This window comes from Bombyx mandarina, chromosome 28 (assembly GCF_030267445.1).
Source record: "Bombyx mandarina strain Sakado chromosome 28, ASM3026744v2".
In the NCBI taxonomy this organism is placed as follows: Eukaryota; Metazoa; Arthropoda; class Insecta; order Lepidoptera; family Bombycidae; genus Bombyx; species Bombyx mandarina.
The window spans coordinates 9,449,157-9,473,378 of record NC_143233.1 but is presented as its reverse complement, the minus strand read 5'-3'; the positions used below and the strand labels follow the sequence as shown (position 1 = coordinate 9,473,378).

Here is a 24,222-nt window from a genome sequence, read left to right as displayed (position 1 = left end):
TCTCTCATTGGTGGTGTTTTTATCAGAGATCATAGCCGAATACGAAGTACAAAGCAATAGCTGTCCTCCATTGTATTCTAAGTCCTTTTGCAAACACGATCCGAAGAGGGTTGAAGGGAGGCCAAACTTCCGAATCCAACTTTCGATTAACCAAACAAAAACTTAAAATCGGAATTGATTTAACAATTGAAATTGAAAAGTTTCATTGGGATTCGATTTTGATGAATACGAACGGTTTCATTTCAGCTGACTTAGGGAAAATCTCGTATTTTTATTACGATCAAATCAAAATCAACTCGCAGTTCATCCAAATCCAAAACTACATTAAAGAATAATAGTACACTAGGTATGAGCGTTAGGATATTTAATAAACTACCAAAGAAATTAAGAGACTTAGACGATTTTGATTTTAAGAAAAAACTAAAAGTTAATCTTATTAGTGAAAATTATTATCACATAAATGATTTTCTTAGGGACGACATTGAAAATAAATGGATTTTTTAATTATTATGGCTGAATGAATGGTAAATTATATAATATTATAATATCTTGCACTGCACTAAAATTCGCATGTCAAATAATGACAAAGCATACACGCTGGTTTTAACTATGATTTCTTTCTTTCTTTTTTTCTTTCTTTCTTTCTTTCTTTCTTACTTACAATGGTGTGTTTACAATGTTTATATTATACTTTTCGGAATGAACGATTACTTCGCGGCAAAAATACGCAGGATATTAGTACCAGCACGTGCGGTCTTACATGATCCTCTACTATCAGTACACAGGGCTTTAAAACTGGCTACTGTTATTACTTTCTCATCACCAGTACCGATTAGTATTATGCTTATCTATCTTCTTCTGCATAATTATTACTATGGCAGTGAGCGTAACGCCATATCTCGTCAAATAGCAAAAAAACAAACAATTTTAGTTAATTTGTATTTCGGCGGTAGGTCTTATTTGCCCCGACCCCAGCGTGTAGTACTATTTGTAGTAGAGCTTGTTGCGAGTTGACGAGTTGGTACCCTCGTTCCGGCCGTGAAGCCTGCCTTTCAATCCAGGATTTCAAGGATGCCTCAAGGAACATTCACGTTCTGCTGTTTATGGACTCTAGTAATTGATGGGCCGTGAAGTCTCTTGCTAATGAAAAAATAGTGGAACCATCGATGTAGAAGATTTTAAAAGTAATTCTCTACGATTTCCTTTCCAGAGGATTTGATATGACCAAAGTCAGCTCAGCTTTTAATCAAAGGGGGTATCCCTTCAGCACCATAGCTCTAATCTGGTCTACCATAACCCGTTTGTCAATCTAAGGCCTAATAAGCTTTGGCGTTTGGATCTAAGTTAACTTACCTTGAACGGCATATAGTACTATGTACCCTATAAGAGCTCCGGCTTGCTTGTGAGGTGGGATAGGTTGCCAGCTGACCCTCAAAGCAGTAGATGTCACCCCTCCGCACTCCACTGATGTTGGACCGTCTTCTGGGGCTGATGGACACAAACTCATCTTAGGTTTCATTGCTCTTTCCTCGGTTTATGCAATGCCGGAATTAAAATCCCACAAGTATCAATTTGCAGCAGCAGAAACAGGCAGCAGAGGTGGTGTGGGTTCATGTATGCGCTATGCCATGTCCTTCTTCAAACGAGGCTTGCGGAGAGCACTTAATGGTAGGCAGCGGCTTGGCTCTGCCCTTGGCATTGCTGACGTTCATGAGCGACGGTGACCACTTACCATCAGGTGGGCCATGTGCTCGTCTGTCTACAAAGGCAATAAAAAAATATTACCAGAAGGAGTTAAGGGGTGACGATGTTGTTGCCCATTCTCTAGTAAATCCTCTATCCACCTTCGACATTCATAAGAAAAGAAGTGAAAAACGATGGAGTGTCTTCTCAAAACATTTACATAATGATGCATTCTGAATTATTACTTTTCGAAGTCAGTGGAGTCTCTGCGTTATTGTATTTTAAAAGTCCTCAAATAAACAAGAAATGCTCTGCTCTACACTTGAAGGGAATGTTTGTTGTTTACAAAAATGTGACTTGTTCTTAGTGATTATCATTTTCGATTGTTTTATACCGGGATGAAGTTCTGACGGCAATTTCGCATTGCATTTGTGTGATAAAAAATCAAAATACTTTTTGTTTTTGTTTCTACGTTAAATTTCAAATAACTATAGCTTTACAATCATGTCTGCAGGCAGTTATTGCTTCATAAAACAGAAATTTCAAACATCGTTGATTTTCAGCCACCTCTGTTTCCCTGTGGTGTTGGGTGAGGTCAATTTATATGAACTTATTTTATTTGGAAGACAAACAATTAATTTAAACTATATAAAATCTAACCATAGAACTAAACAGCATTTAATGTCTCTGCATAACTTAACTGCCCAAATTACCCAAATCCACAATGCTTTCTGAATATCCGGATACAGGAGATGCTTGTTTGGCATCATGAGGACAAAAGTCACGAATGGAAGCGATCATGATCCTCAACAATAATGAATGCCAATAATGAACGAAGAACTGAACTAAAAGCCCACTTTTTATTAGAGAAAACAGAGAATAAACAAGACTAAAAAGAATAAATAACTAATGCAGATTGAAGTTAGCGACTGTAACATTAATTGGTGGTAGGACGTCTTGTGAGTCCGCACGGATCGGTAACACCAACCTGAGTATTTCTGCCGTGAAGCAGGAATAGGTTTCGGTTTGAAAGGTGGGGCAGACGTTGCACTATAAAAACTGAATCTCAGAACTCCTGTATCAAGGTTGTTGATGTCTATGGGCCCGAACCACTCAACAGTATTTTTGAGAAAAAGTATTTTTAAAAATGCTCCCTTTATTGTCCTCCGTTACCATTTTTACTAATAATAGAAAACTTATCTTAGAGCTGGCTAAAGTGAAAGAAAATCCAAACGAGCTTTCTTGAAAGGAGAACTTTTGAAAATAATTACGGAAAGTTCAACAATGGATATTTAAAAATTCGAGCCCGCATTAATTACACTTTCAAACTTGCATACTTTATATTTATGCTTATATTGTTTGGAGAGTTTGCGGTAGATATATATACAGGTATTATAATGATGTTCACTCGTGCAGAGGATACGTGTACCATATTATTGAAGTGAAACTTCTTTAAGCAGGTTGAGAGTAATTTAGGTCGCGACAGATTCGGTTACGGCTAGAGAGAAAAGATACAATTTAGGACGAGCAAGAGAGAGAAAATAGACTGGGCGTCTCGCGAATAACTGGATCTTGGAGAGAGGGAGAAAACGAATTATGTCGTTTCTCTTATACACACGCTGTTTACGGGCGTCGGCTACTAGACGTTGGCTTGTTATTAGTTTCTCATTCCTCCTGTAGATGGCAGTAATATATTAACTATCTTATATTTTATTTTTAATAAAGGATTTTAATATTTTAAATTAAATGGTGAAGAGGTCGTTTCTCTTATACACAGCATTCCCTATTACAAGCGAAATTTGATTTGAGGATGAAAAATGAGGAAAACCACTTTACTTCACACCGCAACAGAAGTTTCACTTCTTTCACGTGCACCAAGTTGCACGCGCACCATCTTTATCATCAGTAAAATTAGGCAAAGGTCCGCGGGCCTCAATGTAAGCGGGGCTTTTTATCCAATACTTTCTATGGTTAAACAAGCTCATGATTCACCTGGTTGTCAGTGGTAACTAGAGCTCATAGACACAACAACGTAAACTCTTGTTTTAATTAGTTCGCATCAGCGATATATACTTTTTTTATTAGAGACTCCTACTCTAATTATTCACACCCTCCAACTCTTTTTTTAAGTAATGGCAGGGTCAGTTGTAAGTCCGCAAGTAGGTTATTACTGGTGGTAGGACCTCTTGTGAGTCTGCGCGGGTAGGGACCATCACCCTGCCTATTTCTGCCGTGAAGCAGTAATGCGTTTCGTTTTGAACTATACTTGAGACCTTAGAACTTATATCTCAAGGTGGGTAGCGCATTTACGTTGTGTATGTCTATGGGCTCCAGTAACCACTTAACACCAAGTGGGCTGTGAGCTCGTCCACCCATCTAAGCAATAAAAAAAAATCTAGTGTAATTCCGCTTATTTTTACAGAGAAGCAGCCATTAGTTCAAAGCTGGGACAACCCTAATATAATTAGAATTGTGGCTTCGTCTTGTCAAAGTGGACGATGTCTATTTTAAAAAAACAATTTTTGCAACTATTATATTTCCTTCATCCTGACCGCCGTTTTACAATACCAATGTCTATGAGTATCAGTAACCACGAAACATCAAGCAGACCGTTAGCTCGTCTGCTGATCTGCCTACATAATGGCATTAATAAGAAACCTATCATCATTTAACTCTGGCAACAGTTAAAATAGGAAAATTCTTTGCTCGCCCAAATATTAATGAAATCATTATATTTAAGGAGGTTTTAACTTGTTATGGCTACAAAGTTGAATAGTCAGAATCATTAAAAACGATTTCTGACTAATGAGACTTACGATTAAAATTTGAAGGTTTATTAATGAATTTTTTCGAAAGTGATATCACAACTGTTTCTAGCTTATTACTTCTTAATAGCTACCACACAAAATGGTACTCAACTAACTTAACTTCCAGTTTCTATTTTTAGTACTGGTGATAAGGTGCTTTTGAGGTCATCGTATGAAGGTTTAAATTTTGAACGCCTAGAAATAGATTTCAAGAGAAAAAGTCGGTTTGAGACTTGGCTATTGCCTATCGCCGAGGGCTATTGTCCTCGGCGATAGGCAGTTATCTCACTATATCTGGCTTAACTAATGTCATAATCGTGACATTTATCACGCACCATCAGTTTCGCAATCAGCCAGCATCCTTGAGGGCAAAAAGTAAACGGGCAGTAAGGGTTTTCTCCTAAAAGAATAAAAGGTAAATCAACCTTGAAAATACGCACCTCCTTCTCTTGTATCTTGAAATAAGGGCACCGAAAAAGGGCCAGTGCCTGCGTTGTTGTAGGCCGCTATTGAGACCGCATACCTGATAATTTGAGGAATAATCTGTGTTTATATAAATCTCTATATATAAAAATGAATTGCTGTTCGTTAGTCTCGCTAAAACTCGAGAACGGCTGGACCGATTTGGCCGATTTTGGTCTTGAATTATTTGCGCAAGTCCAGGGAAGGTTCAAAAGGTAAATGCATATGAAAATGATCGGAATTAAATAAAAATAACAATTTTGTTTTTCCTTTGATGTGTCCCCCGTCGGACGAATTCCTTTTGTTTGTTTTAACAAATTTTTGGGACATACCTAACATACCTAAATATTGGGTGAGTGCTTACAGGTCAATATTATGATCATCCCTCCTCCCTGAGTCGCATTCCTCATGTCTGAGGGTCGTGACCACCTCCTCCCATTATACTTCTTTGGATGATATAATCATGATCATCATGGGCAATAAAAAAACTTCAAGCAAGAATACGTTCCAGTATTTACTAAGTGGCGACTACAAGTTGCTGCTACGCTATCCTTAACGGTGGGTAGTCAGAGCTTTTGGTATTACCATGATACTTACTTCCGAGACGGTGGCTATAGGCTGTTTTAATTAGATGGATTGTGTTAGATTTGTTTTGTACTAATTAAGTAGCGGAGTACACTTAATGTAACACATTAAGTACCCATTATTGTGCATCTGTTATCAACTAGTTAAGGCATTCAATGGCCACAGTAATGGGTGAGATATAAGTGATGAGATATAAGGTCGAATTTCCTATTACATTGGAATGGCGATGTCCTACAACTAGAAGGCCTTTTTACTTACCGTGATAAGAAATAAGGTCGAATTTCCTACTACATTGCAATAGGGTTTATTCTATCCATCAACTAAAATGCTTTTTTACTTTGCTTTATCAAACCCATAACTGTTTTTTTATTGCCAATTCTAGCAGTCGAAGGAGAATCGTTTGAGGGAAGCAAGATGACGTCACTAGCACTTAAAATAAAATGCACATGTAATAATCACCTCACGCCTTTTAGTAGACCAGATAGGATAGTTTCTTGCTTTGCATACAAAGACGCGGTTTTGATTGTCTTGTCACTTTTTTCCTCGTTCTCTACAAAATCATTGCATAGTTTAGTCTAACATTAGCTAAATTTGAATGCAATAATTAAAAATGATTAAAATTTAGAAGCTATGCTTTTCAATCCAATTACTGATGTCAGATTTATAACATCGGGCTAAGCAGAATCTGGTGAGTTACGTCAAGTTTTTACTATGAAATGACACGTTATTATGAACGCATTAGATATGTCAAGTTGTGACAAATACTTCAACCCTTTTCAGATAGGATACACTAGACCATTGGTCAGAAAGACCCCTACAAATCTTAGCAAAAACTGTTGTAATTGGGATATTTTATACAATCTATCTAGTCTCGCTAAAACTCGAGAACGGCTGGACCGATTTGGCTAATTTTGGTCTAGAATTATTTGTGAAAGTCCAGAGAAGGTTTAAAAGGCAGATAAATATGAAAATGCTCGGAATGAAATAAAAATAACCATTTTGTTTTTCCTTTGATGTGTCCCCTGTCGGACGGATTCCTTTTGTTTGTTTTAAGTTTATTTTATACAAAAGTTTAGGTCTTTTATTTATCGATTGAGGCACTAAGAAGTCTGCTGGGACAGCTATAAATAAGCTAAAATTTATTTAAATATATTTATTTATGGAAAAAGAAGAAATACCTCGTTTCGATGTTGAATTTTCTCCTTCTCATATTTGATCTCAAAACCTTAATTCGAAAAGTGATGTTGAAAGTAAAAGTCAAATTAATTGCGGTCAATCACCTTTGAGTTCACTGATTTGTGGAACGGCTCTCAATCGATATCCTAAAACTTGTCCGTTGTGAGAATCAGCTGGTGGTGGGAGCCACCTGACCATCAACTCCCCTGGTGAATCAGTCTGTTCTAACTGAACTCCTAATGGTGGCGAGGATGGTGCTAAAGGAAAAACAAGGTTATGAGGTGGATCCTAAATACTAAGTATTTATACAACTACCAATTATTTCGTCGTCGTCGTGGCCTAAAGGATAAGACGTCCGGTGCATTCGTTTCTTGCGATGCATCGGTGTTCGAATCCCGCTGGCGGGTACCAATTTTTCTAATAGAATACGTACTTAACAAATGTTCACGATTGACTTCCACGGTCAAGGAATAACATCGTGTAGTAAAAATCAAACTTGCAAAATTAGAATTTTTCGTAATTACTGATGGTCTGTACTCTTGTGAGTCCGCACGGGTAGGTACCACCACCTATTTCTGCCGTGAAGCAGTAGGTAATGCGTTTGGGTTTGAAGGGTGGGGCAGCCGTTGTAACTATATTGGGACCTTAGAACTCATATCTCAAGGTGGGTGGCAGCATTACGTTGTAGATATCTATGGGTTCCGGCAACCTCTTAACACCAGGTGGACTATGAGCTCGTCCACCCAACCATGCAATAAAAAAAATTATAATAATAATTCCGAAAGCATCATAAAAATAATAATATACCATTATTAAATATAATTTTTATGTGGTAAAGTAGTTGACTGTTTCAGTTAGCCAAATAACGATTATTTTGCAAGTTCATGTCCCGCATTTATGGTACTGTGTGTTATAGTTATAAAATTTACCTTTAGGTAGCATTGCTTTATAAAATCAATAATTTCACCAATATGCTTTAAAGTACCTTCTACAATCACATATTTCAATATAAACTATGATTTTATTTCAACCAATATCTACTTGCCTTCTTCTGTGGTAGTAAATCGTATTGGAAGCGAGTAGTGACTGAGATCCGCCTGATTGCCTCCAGCAACACGAGCGCTGTAGCCGGTAGCCGGTGTGAGATCTACAACCTCGATCGCGTGCCGGATTTCATCTAACCTAGGATGTTTTATTTAGAGTTCAACAGAGCGATTCTGCGGCTGATCCATAATAAAAAGTAAATAATAATAGATTCAAACGTCATCCTTCTCTTTATTAAAATATCTGGTTAATAGGTTCTTACATTATAATATTTTTAGCATTGATCGGAATGTGAGGAAATACAATTAAGGTTTCCTCAAGATACTTCTAGTAGCCTTTTTTTCAGTCCATAGTTTTGGTACTTCTTTATTTAGTCCTCTCCCCAAATTCTATATTGAAAACTTATAATTGAACTGTGAATCCACACGATTTGTGCGGTACTGCTAATGTAAAGCAACCTTTTTTATGTTTGAGAGATTACTGGTGGCCCGGAGGCTTTTCCAGTTTTACCAGGGTAGTTGGGCGAGCAAGGGCTCAGCCAGGAAGGATGGGATTTGCTAACATCTACCCGAGTGCCTCCAAAGGAGACAATAAATTCGGTGTGAATTAATATATCTGCTTATCGAATTCAATAGAGACTTGATTAGGAACATAATGATGATGTCTTGGCGTTCAAACAATAATTAGGAATAACATCAATGAAACGGTTAATTGTTGTTTGAACAATTGGTTCGTTAAACCAGCACAATTAAGTTGAAACTTCTTCAAATTACCTGGTAACATTAATAACTCTTGCGGTACCCCAAGATAATCTCTGCGTGTTCCCGATTTGTAAACTGTAAAACTGAGCTAAAGATCTTGCACTGTCCCTCCAAGACAGCTTTACGGATCTACTCTTTACAAAGTCTACGGATAAATCCGTCGGTGGAGCTGGAGGTTCTAGAATGGAGACGTTGAGATTAATTTATTTAATAAGAACAGCCTTCTTATAAACTAATAGTTAAATCAAAACATTTGTGAATAATGAGCAGCAACTTTTTTTTTTGTCACGAGGAAATCGCCGGACTTCCGCCCTTCACTGGGGATGGAGGGCGGGGTATGTCGGAGTCGAACCGACTAAAACCTCCTGCCACTCAACAACCAGCATACAAACCTCGCATGAGACAGAACTCATGAAAAGGCAAAGGGGGGAAAGTGAAGCGTTTAGTGCGGAGCACATCTCTCCCATCACCCTCCCCGTCGGGACGCCGGACTGGCGTCCCGTCCAGGCCTCTCAGTTGGGAGGCTATCCGAAGCCCGCCTAGGTGGCGCCGGTTAGAATGGTCATGAGTAGCAGCTTAAGAAGCTTTTTGAAACAGCTGCGAATCGCTGCAAACTAACATGGAATATGTATCCATTCAGTAGCTGGACTGCACAATGCATTGAAGGCTTTGGAATGAGCTCCCCTCCGCGGTGTTTCCCGAGCGCTATGACTTGTCCTTCTTCAAACGAGGCTTGTGGAGAATACTCAACGGTAGGGAGCCGCTGGGCTCTGCTCCTAGTATTGCTGAAGTCCATGGGCGACGGTAACCACTCACTATCAGGTGGGCCGTATGCTCGTCGGCCTACAAGGACAATAAAATAATAAAAATGTTAGCCGTGTGCGGAGTACGTGCGTGTGTGGCAGGTACTAAGGAGCTGCCTTGGGCGACGCATCCCCCACTGGTACATTCTTCCATATAACCATCAAACATATACAATCATATACACGATATATACCATATATGTATATGTATCTAATATAGTTGTCTAAAATAAATATTAGTTCAGTGAAGTTATAAATGTTGTACAGTAGCTGATAATAATACACTTTAAAAAGCATCTTAACTAATTAGTTCAAAATCAGCGCTTATTTAATGTTCTACATATATATTTTTTTCAAATTACTAGAAGAACTCACAGAATTCTAGTTAACCTGTGTTCAACTATACCAGATTTAATAGTTGTTGTTCAGTAAATTTGTCTAGGAAACACTGATGTTTTTAACTATACTGAGACCTTAGAACTTATATCTCAAGGTGTGTGGCGCATTTACGTTGTAGATGTCTATGGGTTCCGGTAACCACTTAACGAAAGGTGGGCTGTGAGATCGTCCACCAATCTAAGCAATAAAAAAAAAGTCAAATCGTCAGCACAGTTGCTTCGCTTGATACAAGTACCTACACTTTGTTTGTTGTTTCTTCTCGTTTCCATAAAGCACATCAAATGCCAGTTTCACAAAACAAAACGTCAGTTATGTACAAACAGACTTACCTAAGATAGTTAGGTGAACGCTAAACACGTCGGCTCCATACGGATTTCCAGCTCTGCACTGATATAAGGCATCATCTGTCGTCTCAGTTTGTATCAACTCAAGTACGCTAGTTACTCCATCATCTGTCTTCACTTCAGATATTCTAACCCTGTTTAATGAAAACCTTACATTTGCTATTTTTTTGGAAATTAAATAGAACAAGCTATCTTGTGCTTCTTTCTTTAGCTATGTTTGCGGAATCTTCTTTTATTTGGAAGATCTGCAACTAACTATACAAGATATTCTAGATAGATATTCTTTAGCTAGAAATAGAAAGTGAATAGCAGATCCTAACTTTTACGCAACTGTATTATCGGTATATTGTTTAACTTAAGCATTTTGAACACAAAAGTCCTTAAATTGTTTTAAGCTAGAACTTTATCCCCATCTACGAGGTGAAGGTGGGAAGCGACTTCATCGTCGTATCATTTATGATATTTAGTAACCGATTAATGTACCCACATTCATTATAAATAAAGTTAAATATATTTCCCTTAGAGTTCCAAACTGTATAGCGAAGTTTCGTTACAAACCTTTGAGTGAGTGGATTGATTGGCTTCCCATTTCTGGTCCAAGTGATTCTAATAGGATCGTCACCTTTTGCTAGGCATTCTATTGAAACTTGCTGACCAAGTTTCGCCGTCAAATTCCTTGAGGCCGCCTCAAAAGTTACCGGCTCTGTAGACGAATTACAATCAGTATACAGGGATATGGTATTTCCACAGAAGTAATCTCATAATCAGTCTTAATATTGTCAATGTTTTCAGCTATTTTTAACCAATTTTTAATAATAATTCTCTTTATGCCCCTACTTACATACCTGCCCCTTTTCCAGCCATCTATAACTAGGATGATTCCAAATCATAAATAACAAAGGACTTAATCATAAGTGATTGTAGTACGTATAAAACCATTACCCAAGCCTTACACCAATTAACCTAGTCCGAAAAAGATTTGAGTTTAAATCCCTTCTATAATCTAATTTCCTTTGGACGATGGTCTTGTGAAATACTATCAAATATGGTTCATAAAACCTTTTGGGACCCGAGATATTTTATTCGGGTTTCAAATATTTAGTTAAAAAGCTACAAGATACTTAATTAACCAATCTAATTAGTGAACACATTGGCGAAATTCAAGCTTTTAAAAGTAATTTGATCACGAACCCTTGTCTAGGCTAAAGGATACCGAGATAAAGTATTTAATTACTTCGTAAATCTTACTTGAAGTAATCTTAAACTGTTACATTGATCTATCTAGTCTACTGTGAAATGAAATCCTAGAGAACTGAACCCATAGATAGATGAATTCTTTGTGGGATATCAGTCGAATTTTAGAAATAGATATTTGCTTTAGTTGAATTGGTAATTGGTGCGGATCTCATCGCAATCCACATGCTTCATTAACAATGTTACCTAAGCTACTCGATTACATATAACTTTAATCTTTGTCCTTGGCACACAAAGTTCATTTTGGTGCAGAACTTTTACTACATTAAGACGAATAACGTCCTTTTTTTATTAAAACCCCTGTGAAATTTTATTTGAGAGTGGATTTTAACTTTGCTGTTATTATTGGCTACAAGCCTACGAGCTAAATGAGACAGTAAAATATACAAGTCATCACGTCACTTCTAATGTACTATGTAAAACTTACTATTTATTAAAAAAATATTTATTTATTTGGCACATAATGCATATTACAAGCTAAAAATATACATAATAAATAACAACAAGTAAAAAATCTGGCTTAAAACATAAGCAATGTGCGCACGACCAAACCAGACAAATATCCTGAGTGTGTACACAAAGTACCTTACAAATATTGGACAAAACGACATGATAACGAAAACCAACCTAACTTATAACATAAGGAAATAATTTTACTCACTATTGACAGATATCCAAATGGTTTTGCTAAGTGGCTCTCCAACACCATTCTCGAGATGACAATTATACAAACCAGCGTCAGAGAGAGCCACCGAATCAAAGATCAAAGATCCGTTTGACAAGCTTAATACACCACCGCCGGCTATTTCCAAGACTGGTCTCCAAGTTTCGGATACAACTGAAAATTTTATCAGGTGTCGTTATATCTATGATTTGATTATGAGGATTTTCTGTTGATTATTGAATTATATCACTACTGGTTTTAAGTGATTGTCAGAGGACATATGAGATCGATGTCTCAATATTAATAAATAAGGCTTAATCGTACAATAATATGTATCATGACTGCCTTACGTTTTGGTCCGAAAAAATTAAATTACTTCCTTGTAAGTAAGGTATAGATGCTATAAAATGCTTAAAATATGTACGCCCTAGCATTTTAAGTACCATATAAAATTTTGAGAGTAATGAAGGAACAATAAGAATTCGAAAGAGAGAAAGTCTTCGAAGAGAATATACTGGTGTTAAAGTTTAATGAAAGAAAAACCCGATCAGGCTGCAATGTAACTTTCGCCAATTTTTTGAATAACATCAATTATAACTACTCGCGCGCCGTCTAACCAGTATTGATAGTTTTATATCATGAGATGCCTGTGCTTAGCCTTTGAAGGATTTTGGTACTTTTTCTTATATGATCTCTAAGAATTTTTAAACAAAAGGCCTGAGCTGTGACGGTGTCACTTAAAATACTTTTGTAACTTACTTGTGTCTGGTACTTACTGTATTTAAAGTAGCAGTAGTATTTAAAGATGCAGTAATCCACATTAATGAAGATATGTAAATACATAAAGACAAAAATTGTCGTTAAAGAAAGTCTGGTTATGGCCAAATTTCTTCTATCCGGTGAAACAGACAGGCATTACCCTGACAGGGATACAATTTTCAAATCGTATCTATATTAAATATAATTCGAACACAGGATACGAATGTTTCTGATACCCAAGTAATACATACGGTTGGAGACCGTATGAATTTGGAAAAGAGCACAGTCTTATGGAATTCCAATGACATTTCATCACGTCATGGATTATCGTTGGGCAGACTTGTAAAAATTTAGTATCTTACTGTCTTTTTTGAGCCAATGCGTTTGAGGCTCAGGGTATCCGTTGGCGCTACAGCATACGTGACCGTTTCTACCGAGCAATAGCGAAGTGTTCTGCGGCTCTTCATTCCACTTCGGTGCGACTGCAAGGAAATTCAAATTAGGCATTGTTGTATTTGAGCATGAGACTAGTGCAACTATGCTTCGTTTTGACTTTATGAAATACACCTATTTGTTATTCACTCTCACGCTGTTACATTGGATTGTTATGTAAATAGATGATGTGTTAGCAATATTATTATACGGGTCGTCTAATGTCAGTCTCAATGTATTTAACACAATGTCACCTGTCTTGCGTACTAATTTTCAGTGCGCCAATTTACTTCTGTTGTGAGGTTATAAGAATTATTAACTATTCCGATTCAAACTTTACAGCTGATGGTACTATATCAGGCACCTTGTCTAAAGTGCCAATATCTGTACAAACTTTTAATTTAATTGGGCCAAGGACGTTGAAGACAGAACGCCAACGAAAATTAACGGCAACATCAAAGGTTACACACAACCCGGTTAAATTTGGAACAAGACATTGATATGAATTTTCAATAGGTTATAGAAGATTTGATGTGGTTTAGCGGTACTTGACTTGTCTCACAGATATTCGTGTCGCTATGAGGTCATGGCGTAGTAAGCGATAAGATTAAATACGAACTTCGTTGTACTACTATCAAGCGATGCGACTAAGTCAGTGTTCAAATTTCGCGGACACATACCAATTGTTTTGTTAGCTTTGTATATATGCATATGTATGCTTTATTTATTTATTTATTTTTAAGCTATTGCATAGATTTTATCGCGGGCCTTGAGCACGGCGACCGAATCATGAAATTCCGTAACGAAAAAAACCTTACACCCCTCACTCCGCCTACCATGTAGCTCGCGTTCAACACATTCACACGTTGCGCTTGTGTAGTGTTTGTGAATAAGCGCGTGGCGTGACGTCACGTCACACTGCATGCGCATCATGAATTTTTTTTTTTTTTTTGTTTTTAGATATTTGATTTTTTTAAATTTTGTACCCGTGATTGGATTCTTTGCATAAGCCGACTTCTTAAACTAATTTATACTTTTTTATTTGCATAGATGGGTGAACGAGCTCACGACCCACCTAATGTTAAGTGGTTACTGGAGCCCAGATACATTTACAACTTTTTAATGCATAATATAGCGTGGTCTTGTTTTATTATTGTTTTAATATTAAATTATCATTGTCTAATTATAATTGCATAAGTTGATAAAAAATGCTATGCAATAACTTTACCGCGGCAGTTCAAATTTTTTGTATATATATCAAGAACGATTTCTGTGATGAAGGAACAACTTGGAATTATAGTAAACTAGCGACCCGCCCTCGCTTCGCTTCGGAAACATTAAAACACACATGAAACCAAAAAAATAATTTTTTTTTTTTTTTTTAAAAGTAACCTATGTTCATCAGGGACAATGTCGGCTTCTAATGGAAAAAGAATTTTTCAAATCGGTCCAGTAGTTTCGGAGCCTATTCGAAACAAACAAACAAACAAATCTTTCCTCTTTATAATATTAGTATAGATATAGATTAGAAAAAAAAGCACTATTACGCGTTGCTTCTTTAGATGATAAGTTATAGTAATACAAATATAGACAGAAATATAGGAATATACATTCTTTTTAATTAATACATTTTAATTAAAAAAAAGTTTTTAGATTTGTTCATATATGTTTTACGTAAGAGTATTTTGTTTTTCCGAAATGCTACATTACAATTTAATATTTCATCAAGAAAACACGATCAAAGTTGTGTCGAATAGCAAATGACCTAAAATTGGAACGTCAAGCTTAAAAGCTTTTCGGTGAACTTTAAAGTAAATTGTCAGGGCGAGCTTCATTAAACTGAAAACGGGAAATGATTGAAAAGCTCATTCGAGAATAATGAAATCCCTCGTGTTTATTATTTCAAATTTATTAGCGTATCAGATGATGGTAGATGGTGAGGCTAAGCGGAAAACGAACCTGTAACCTGTTACGCTTGGGATTAATAAAAACTTTCACCGAAGTACAAAATAAACTCAATTTAATTGTTACTATAGTTACGTTATCGATGTCGCTATCCACTGCGTGGAAGACAGGAGTGAATGGAGGAACATAGTCCTAAGAAAAGTGCTCCGTAAAGGTCACGACCCTCAGCACTGAGGAATACGACGCACGGAGGAAGAGGGTAGTTACGGACGATTCAGATGATTCGTTCGCTTCGAATAGACTGACCACTAACTGCCTTCGTGTCATCTCTGCAACGTTTTTATGGCGCGATATTATGTCTACAATTTTCTCGAACATTACTGATACTACGATATTTGGAAGTTGTCGTGGCTTAAAAACGTCCGTTGCATTCGTATCTAGCGATGCAACGGTGTTCGAAATCCGCAGGCGGGTACCAATTTTTCTAATGAAATACGTACTTAGCAAAATGTTCACGATTGGCTTCCACGGTGAAGGAATAACATTGTGTAATAAAAATCAAACCCGCAAAATTCTAATTTGCGTAATTACTGGTGGTAGGGCCTCTTGTGAGTCCGCACGGGTAGGTACCACCGCCCTGCCTTTTTCTGCCGTGAAGCAGTAATGCGTTTCGGCTTGAAGGGTGGGGCAGCCGTTGTAACTATACTGAGACCTGAGAACTTATATCTCAAGGTGGGTGGCGCATTTACGTTTTACATGTTAATGGGCTCCGGTAACCAATTAAAACCAGGTAAACTGTGAGCTCGTCTACCCATCTAAGCAATAAAAAAATAATCTGATACATGTTTACAGTAAGAGATTTAACAGCTTCACTACAGATCGGGCCCTTATCGGGCACCCGCGATTCTTTCAGCCGATGCGGACGAAGAAAACTATGACCGATTATTTTAGGTGTTTGTAAGAATTTGACTAGGTATATACTATAAATTGTATTATTAGACCGAAAAAAACCCGTCACGCACTGCTGAAAATATCTTTGGGTACATATCGACTTGCCAACGCATCCGATGAAGGCTTATGATTTTATTTGCTGCAGTTAAGGTCTTAAAACGGTTTGCATTCCGATCCTGCTGCTTTCTATATATGTGATTGGTGAAAGTATCATACTGCCTTAGCAGAGATGTTCTCTGAATTTTCGTAGTACCCATAATTCTAATGCATTCCTCAAACTTTTATTTTTATTTTGAACGAACGTGCTCACAGCCTATTTGGTGTTAAGTGGTTACTAGAGCCCATAGACAACTACGACGTAAATGCGCCACCCACCTTGAGATATAAGTTCTAAGGTCTCAAGTATAGTTACAACGGCTGCCCCACCCTTCAAACCGAAACGCATTATTACTGCTTCACGGCAGAAATAGCCAGGGTGGTGGTACCTACCCGCGCGGACTCACACCTACCTCCTACCACCAGTAATTACGCAAATTATAATTTTGCGGGTATGATTTTTATTACATGATGTTATTCCTTCACCGTGGAAGTCAATCGTGAACATATGTTGAGCATTAGAAAAATTGGTATCCGCCTGCGGGATTCGAACATCGGTGCATCGCTCAACACGAATGCATGGGACGTCTTATCCTTTAGGCCACGACGACTTGTCAAAACTTTAATTAGTGGTTTGTGTCAGAATCCTTAGTAGCTTCAGCTCTACTGGTCTCCTCACTAGGTATCTTATCTGTTGCATCTTTAGACTTGGCTTACCTTTTATGTACAAGTTGACCGTTTTGTTTACTTTGGCGACGTGATTCGCGGCGACGCACGTGTATGCCCCGCAGTGTTCCAAGGACACATTCTTGATTATGAGTACACTGAAAACTTCCAGACTTCTTTCGACGATCTGAAATTGTGATTTGTCTTAGACGTCGCGTTCGTGGCGGTTTTTTAATGTTGAGATTATTATTAATGATATAAAATGGAAGGAAAGAGGCCTAGGGGGCGTAGTCCCATGCTTTGGTTCAATCAAATTAAGAGGATATTAGACTCCAGCATCAAAGTCGCTATCCACTGCGCAGAGGACAGGAATAGAATGAAGGAACATAGTCCTAATAAAAGTGCTCCGTAAAGGTCACGACCCTCAGCATTGAGGAACACGACGCAAGGAGGACGAGGAAATAAAATTAGAGTAACTCACCGTTATTGTGTAGTGGTATGCATAAATCTTACCTTTAGACTAACAGGTATCTTCTTTCCATCTTTCAGCCAAGAGTAATAAACGGGTGAATCACCGCTTTTTAGATTACAGTGTATCTGGACTATTTGGCCTTCGTGAAGGTCCGGAGCCAGCATGATTTCTTCTAGCTGAGGAGCCTCAACCACAAGCAGTTCAAAGGACCTCTTGGCCATTTCGCCAGACGGACTCTTCACTATACACGAGTACAAAGCACCGTTGTCGTTCTTAAAAACTTTTGGTATCTTTAGGATTCCATCAGTTATTGTCGGGGATTGCCTTCTGCCTCTTAATTTTGGTTTTCGGCCGTAAATTTCTTTACTAAAGCTCGTGTGGTTCGTGAATCTTTTGAAGCGATTTGTTTGTGTCGTTGTGTCCGCTATTATTTCTTTCCCTTTGAATTCCCAGGCAATTTCTCTGTTAGAGGAGTAGAAGGACAATTAAGGTTTGTTATTCGAAGAAGAAGATTCAGTTTGGCATAATGCTATTGAAATTTTAATGTATCCATCAGACAATTGCGTGATCGACTTAAATGAAAGAGTTCAGCAAACATAAAAACAATGTGGATAGGTTATGTAGATGATAATTAAGGAATATGCATAGTTTGAAACTTGCGACCATAAAATTAATCCACTTTATCTTTACATAGATTTACTGTTCCAACTTGTCATTCTCGTTTGACGATTTGGCTCGAAAACGGGGGGTTTTGTTTTGTTCTTATCACGATTTTACCAAAAACAAATGGAATTTTACCTAACTGGGTACCCATAGTAGGGGCATCGAAGTGTCACACTCTGTCCGCTTTGAACCTTCAGTGGCGGCAGAGTTCTTATATACGGAGGACCTGGACAAAAAGGAAATAAAGCTACATTTTACAAAAGCTGTCCTAAATAGTAATAAATGTGATTGTCTGAGCGGGTTGGTGTCGCCGTCTTAACTTCTTCTACAATGAAGCAACTTTTTTGATCTGATGTACTTCTGGCTGGAATGGCATTAATTCGAATCGAATTGAGACTTCAGCTCAACACAAATCGATTATTAAGTTGAAAGTTAAATGAAATCTTGCACAAAAATATTTTACCGTATACATTAAGTCTGTCATGGTGAGCTATGCTATTGTCGGCGTGATGAGCGACACAGGAGAAGAGTCCTCCATCTTCGACCCTCGCGTGTGATATGTTCAGTTGCGTGGTTACACTCCCGTCCGCTGTCATGGTTTGACCTATGCTGTACCTAAATTGAGGCATGGATTAACGTCAATGTTATTTCATTTTGCTACAATCGTTATAATTTACTTTTCTAAAATAAGTATCTAGTATCTAATAGTAAGTAACTAGCTGTACCCGTCCGCTTCGCTGGGCATAAAATTAACATTGTTATTTCTCACCCCCACAAAGGTTCTCATCATTAACGACTCTGCAACTGGCGTAGGGAGTCCAACACTGATATAAATATTAGCCTATCCATTAAGTACATGTATTTTCTACATGGAAACCAAGTTTCAAGTCAATCGGATGCATGGTTCAGTAGTTATAACGGAACATCCGTAAATATAAATATATTGTTTTATATGCTTACTTTGTACATATGGTGTAAATAAAGTGTTATATTATTATTATTAATATAGATGAATGCGCATCCAAAAGTTCATACACAAAATACCTTATATTGATTGCTTGTTTTAATTCGAGGTGTTTCCCGAGCGCTATGACATGTCCTTCTTCAAACGAGGCTCGTGGAGAGGACTTAATGGTAGGCAGCGGCTTGGCTCTGCCCCTAGCATTGCTGAAGTCCATGGGCGACGGTAACCAAACACCATCAGGTGGGCCGTATGCTCGTCTGCCTACGAGGACAATAAAAATTTTAAAAATAAAAAAGTAATTGGACACATTGTCTGCTAAGTAGATAACGTATTATCAAAATCAGTCCTGTGGATTTACAGTTCTTCCACAAAAATAAAAAAGACAGATATTAGGTATGACGCGCGGTATGAGGAAACGACGCGAAATTTCGTGAAAATGCAATTCAAGTTTTTAACACATTTCTTTCATCACTGTTTAGTGAGCGTTAAAACTCTTTAAATATATCAAAAATTCCTTTCCGTTTAATTCTTTATGATATTCATCACCAATAACCCCAAATGCGATATATCATCGTTCATACCTCGAATCAGTGTTGGAAGATATAACCAAACCATCTCTCTCCCACACAAGTTTTGATGGATGCGGTCCGCTCACGGTACATTGAAAGTTTACCTGCGAGAAATAAATCATTTTGTACGAGAAAAGCACAATACAATATCATCTGTACGCTTTATAAGGAACACACGGGATGTATTAGAATTGTCAGCGAAAACGAAGATAAGTTACAGTGTTGGTAAATTCTGACACCACAGCACTAAAAACCACATTAGAAATGTTTTGTAGTTTTTTTTTTTTTTTTTTGTCGTAGACCCCTTGCCATGTTTTTCCGTGTTGGGTAGACCCCCTACTTATCTGATATTGATTTCCTGTAAATTTCTAACTGTAGTAAAGCTTAGTGTTAAAAACTTAAAGTAAAAACACATGTTAATTTATACAATTATTAATTGAATTTAAATTCAAAATGTATTGCGACCACAAAGCGAATACCAACATCCTAAAACTTACACAATTTTATAAACATATATAATATTTTTTTTACTTCAAAGGTACTTTTATAAATAATGTATATGTCGTGATGTTATAAGATAGTATGATGTAAGTAAATAGGTACTATCAGTGTATGTGTTGAGATCCACTATCGTGGACCCCCAAATTTTTTTTCGCTGTCGTAGACCCCTTGCATGTTGTCATAGACCCCTAGGGGTCGATATAGACCACTTTGAGAATCACTGTTCTAAATGAAGGTGTTTGGACAGCATTACTTTTAATGTGTTGGGTCCGAAAATTAACGTAGGGTGAGAGGTGAGGCAAAAAAGAACTGTTTATTGAAGTGTACAAAAATCAATAATTTGAAATTACATTTACGATAAGCATCAGCTTGGCTCTGCCCCTGACATTGCTGACGTCATGAGCGACGGCTACCACTCATCATTAGGTGGGCCGTATGCTTGTCTACCTAAAAGGGTAATAACAATAAAAAAATAGACTTTTTTCGAGATGTCGAGCGGAACAAAGATCTGTCGATAAAGCTGGCTCATTTTTACTGGTGGTAACACCTCTTGTGAGTCCGTACGGGTAGGTACCACCGCCGTGCCTATTTCTGCCGTGAAGCAGTAATGCGTTTCGGTTTGAAGGGTGGGGCAGCCGTTGTAACTATACTGAGACCTTACGGCCTGGCCACGGGGATCGGCGGTGCGAACAGCGAAGCGGTGGACGAGGCGACCATTCACGCAGCACCGTTTGCAGGCCACGGGTACTCACGTTCGCCGCCGCGACTAGTAAGGAAGTCCGACAGCAAAATGTCTATATCGAAATTATCTCGATATTGCTTACAAATTAATAGTTTTTTGGTTCAGGACCTATTATTTGGAAAAGATTGTGAAGTACATGATTTGAATAAGAATCGGAGTGTACCTATAGATGGAGAATTCCACAAGAAGTACGAGAAATACTCTGGGTGGCTAGACTTCCAAATAGCTGGTCTGGCTAGTATTTCAGCTATTTTTTTTTATTGCTTAGATGGGTGGACGAGCTCACAGCCCACCTTGTGTTAAGTGGTTACTGGAGCCCATAGACATCCACAACGTAAATGCGCCACCCACCTTGAGATATAAGTTCTAAGGTCTCAAGTATAGTTATAATGGCTGCCTCACCCTTCAAACCGAAACGCATTACTACTTCACGGCAGAAATAGGCAAGGTGGTAGTACCCACGCGTGTGGACTCACAAGAGGTCCTACCACCAGTAATTACGCAAATTATAATTTTGAGGATTTCATTTTTATTACACGATGTTATTCCTTCACCGTGGAAATCAATCGTGAACATTTGTTGAGTACGTATTTCATTACAAAAATTGGTACCCGCCTGATATTCGAACACCGGTGCATCGCTCAACACGATTGCACCGGACGTCCGTTAGGCCACGACGACTTTAAAAATATAAAATAAAAAATAAATAAAAAATATAAAAATTTCGGTTTTAATTTTTCGCGGCGAAAACAACTAAACTCATTTAATCACTGTACTATTCGCCGCGACTACCGCTCGACTCCGTGGCTCGCGCCGTCCGTATTCATGCATTTGTTTTGCCCGCCCGCCGCATCGCGCGATTCGCTCGGTACATTTCGCCGGTCGCTTCGCCGGTCGCCCGTGCGCGTGGCTTGTTAGGTACATTTCTATGCTCTTATTTTAGTCGCTAGACGCTTCGCCGTTCGCACCGCGCGAATATTCGTATCGGCGAATGTCCCGTGGCCAGGCTGTTAGAGCTTATATCTTAAGGTGGGTGGCGATTTAAGTTGTAGATGTCTATGGGCTCCAGTAACCACTTAACATCAGGTGGGCTGTGAGCTCCTCCACCACCTAAGCAATAAAAAAAATGGAACGATATCTTTGCTATTTTTACTGTTTTTTTCTTATCTATTCGCTGGTAGCCTAGGAGGCTATTGCAACTACGCGCGGACGGGTAGGGGATCTCACGGGCCCGGGACCTGGGCGGGCCCCCCGGTGCGCACTCTGCGTGGCCGGGGGCTCCGTCTGTGGGGGAGTTTTGCTGGACTTCCACCGTGGCGCGTCCGTAGGTGGCGGATAACGGGATCCTCTGGGCGACATTCCCAGAGGTATCGTCCGATCTTTTTCGTTGCAAGGATTCTTAGGTTTAGGTCCTAGGTTTAGGGTTAGGTTTAGATGTAGATTAAGGTCCTAGGTATAGGGTTAGATTAGATGTAGGTTAAGGTCCTAGGTATAGGGTTAGGTTTAGATGTAGGTTAAGGTCCTAGGTTTAGGGTTAGGCTTAGGATAGCTTAGATAGGCTTTGCAACGAAAGAGATCGGATGACGCGGACCAAAATCAGCACTAGGAGGAGCGGAAGGACTGCGCTCTCCACACTCTTCACTAAGTGAAGAGTGCTCCTTCTGGAGATCGCAGCTTCCGACGGCACTGGTTCGCCGGCCTGCCGTGAGCGGTGGCACCCTGTGCCCCGTAGTCGTGGAAGTGAGTCAGCGCTGCATTTTCGCAGCTGCTGACCGCTGGTTGCTATGTCCCCGGCTTCGGCTACAGGGGAACGCCCCCCAGATATGGGGGGTACCGCTTCGCCGGCGTGGCTTCGTGGTTGCTCGTTTCGAGCGTGGGGCGGTGGTCTGCCGAGTTGCCCTGTGCACTCGGTGGGCTGCCGACCAACCCGTAATCCTCACTGAGTGGGGGGCGGTGGCCGCTGCCGCAAGGCACGGGGTCGCGAGGACGTAAACCTCTATAAAAAATACCCCAATCCCAAGCTCCGATGCCCGGTGAAGGGATGAATGGCTGGAGGGAGTCCAGTCCCGAGGGCATCACCTGATCCCAGGGGACCTCACCCCTGGTTAAATAAGAAAGGAAAAAAAAATGAATATGGACAATTGTGAAACAGTATTACCCCAGGAGGGTACCTCCCGCTCAGCGGGAGGAGAATCCCTCCGTGCCTCCGAGCAATCGGAGGCACGCTGCCCCTCGTATTCTGGGGGGGGCAACAATTGCCTAGAGGAAGGAGGCGGCAGCACGAGCCGCGAAAAAGATCTATTCGTGCATCCTGAGCGTTGCGACAGTGCACTCTCACTGCGCTCGACACGAAGCTCTGCGAGGGGCTACGCGTCGAGTGGTCGAGAGTCGCCGCTTTTGCTTCGGAATACTACCGGACGGTTCGCCAGCAGAGCCAACGCTGATGCGAAAACTCGGAGGAAGCGGAAGACGGTCAAGAGACCGGTGACTTCCGCTCCCTCCGACTCCTCGGAAATTGAACCCGCGCCCGCCAAGTTTTTGGCGGTCGAGGAAAGAACGGCGACTATTGCGGCGTCGTCTGCCAAAGAACAGGATGTTCGGATAACCTGCGGCGGATTGGCAGCCGGCTCGCTGCGAGGCGGGAGAACCCGTTGTGGGAAGGCCGAACGAATCAGGGAGGGAGAGGTTGAGCGGTTGTGCCGCTCCCTTATGGAGACTGAGCCCACTGACCTCCACAAAACTTTCGAAACCTCTCTGGATATTGTCTCCAAGGTGGCGAGCAAATCAGGCTCCTTAAAGGGCACGTACGTGCATGCCCTGAATTGCGTGGTCACTGCCATGGGTAGACTCTTAGAGGCATTTCTCCAGCGCACTGCCACGGAGGAAACAGCTGGCCTGCGGTCGCAGCTGGAGAGTCTACAGGCTTTGTACGCCTGCGTTCAGAGTGAGAATGCAGAGCTTCGGGCGGAAAGTGTAAAGTTGCGAGAGGAGATGGCCGCCATGCGTGTGGCCATTGATGGTGTACGGGGACAGCGGGGCAGTTCAGTTTCCCCACCACCACCATCCCAAGTGCAAGAGGCCATAGTGGCGGAAAAAGATAAAGAGATCGAAGACCTCAAGAGACGCCTAGCCATTCTTGAGGCTCGCACCTCTACAGTAGTGCGCGCGAGGCCACCGCTGGCACACGAGCGGCCAGCGCAAGCATCACTAACGCCTAAGACCGCGGCTGCACCGGCGCCCGCGAACGCCACTGCGGCCAAACTGACTACACGGTCCAAGACTGCTGGGCGACGAACACCCGCCCAACCTGAGAGGCCTCAGGCTGCTGCTTCTGCCCCGCCCCAGCCTGCGAAGGCGGGGCCTGGCAGAAGCCGCAACAATCCAAAGGGGTGTGTGAATGCCGCCCAGCCAGCGCAACACCCCCGGCCCCGTCCATTGCCTCCCGCCCCGTCCAACATGGACGCAGCCTGGACGACGGTAGTGAAGCGGGGTCGAAGGAGGGCGCAAGACGTACCTAACC

The 24,222-nt window shown here is 40.1% G+C and overlaps 1 protein-coding gene across 1 annotated transcript in view; it reads right to left on the bottom strand.

Moving 5' to 3' along the window:
- LOC114246847 (cell adhesion molecule Dscam2) overlaps positions 1 to 24,222 on the bottom strand; it is a 67,056-nt gene that overhangs the window by 21,082 nt on the left and 21,752 nt on the right. The window contains exons 5-19 of the mRNA XM_089739015.1: positions 19,472 to 19,563; positions 18,390 to 18,541; positions 18,062 to 18,152; positions 17,305 to 17,725; positions 16,843 to 16,978; positions 13,104 to 13,223; positions 11,980 to 12,156; positions 10,623 to 10,767; positions 10,050 to 10,198; positions 8,531 to 8,696; positions 7,759 to 7,895; positions 6,818 to 6,970; positions 5,997 to 6,087; positions 4,931 to 5,013; positions 1,354 to 1,488 (exon numbers count right to left, since the gene is read on the bottom strand). Coding sequence (XP_089595141.1) covers positions 1,354 to 1,488; positions 4,931 to 5,013; positions 5,997 to 6,087; positions 6,818 to 6,970; positions 7,759 to 7,895; positions 8,531 to 8,696; positions 10,050 to 10,198; positions 10,623 to 10,767; positions 11,980 to 12,156; positions 13,104 to 13,223; positions 16,843 to 16,978; positions 17,305 to 17,725; positions 18,062 to 18,152; positions 18,390 to 18,541; positions 19,472 to 19,563 — 2,248 coding nt within the window. The remainder of the gene's footprint in view (positions 1 to 1,353; positions 1,489 to 4,930; positions 5,014 to 5,996; positions 6,088 to 6,817; positions 6,971 to 7,758; positions 7,896 to 8,530; positions 8,697 to 10,049; positions 10,199 to 10,622; positions 10,768 to 11,979; positions 12,157 to 13,103; positions 13,224 to 16,842; positions 16,979 to 17,304; positions 17,726 to 18,061; positions 18,153 to 18,389; positions 18,542 to 19,471; positions 19,564 to 24,222) is intronic.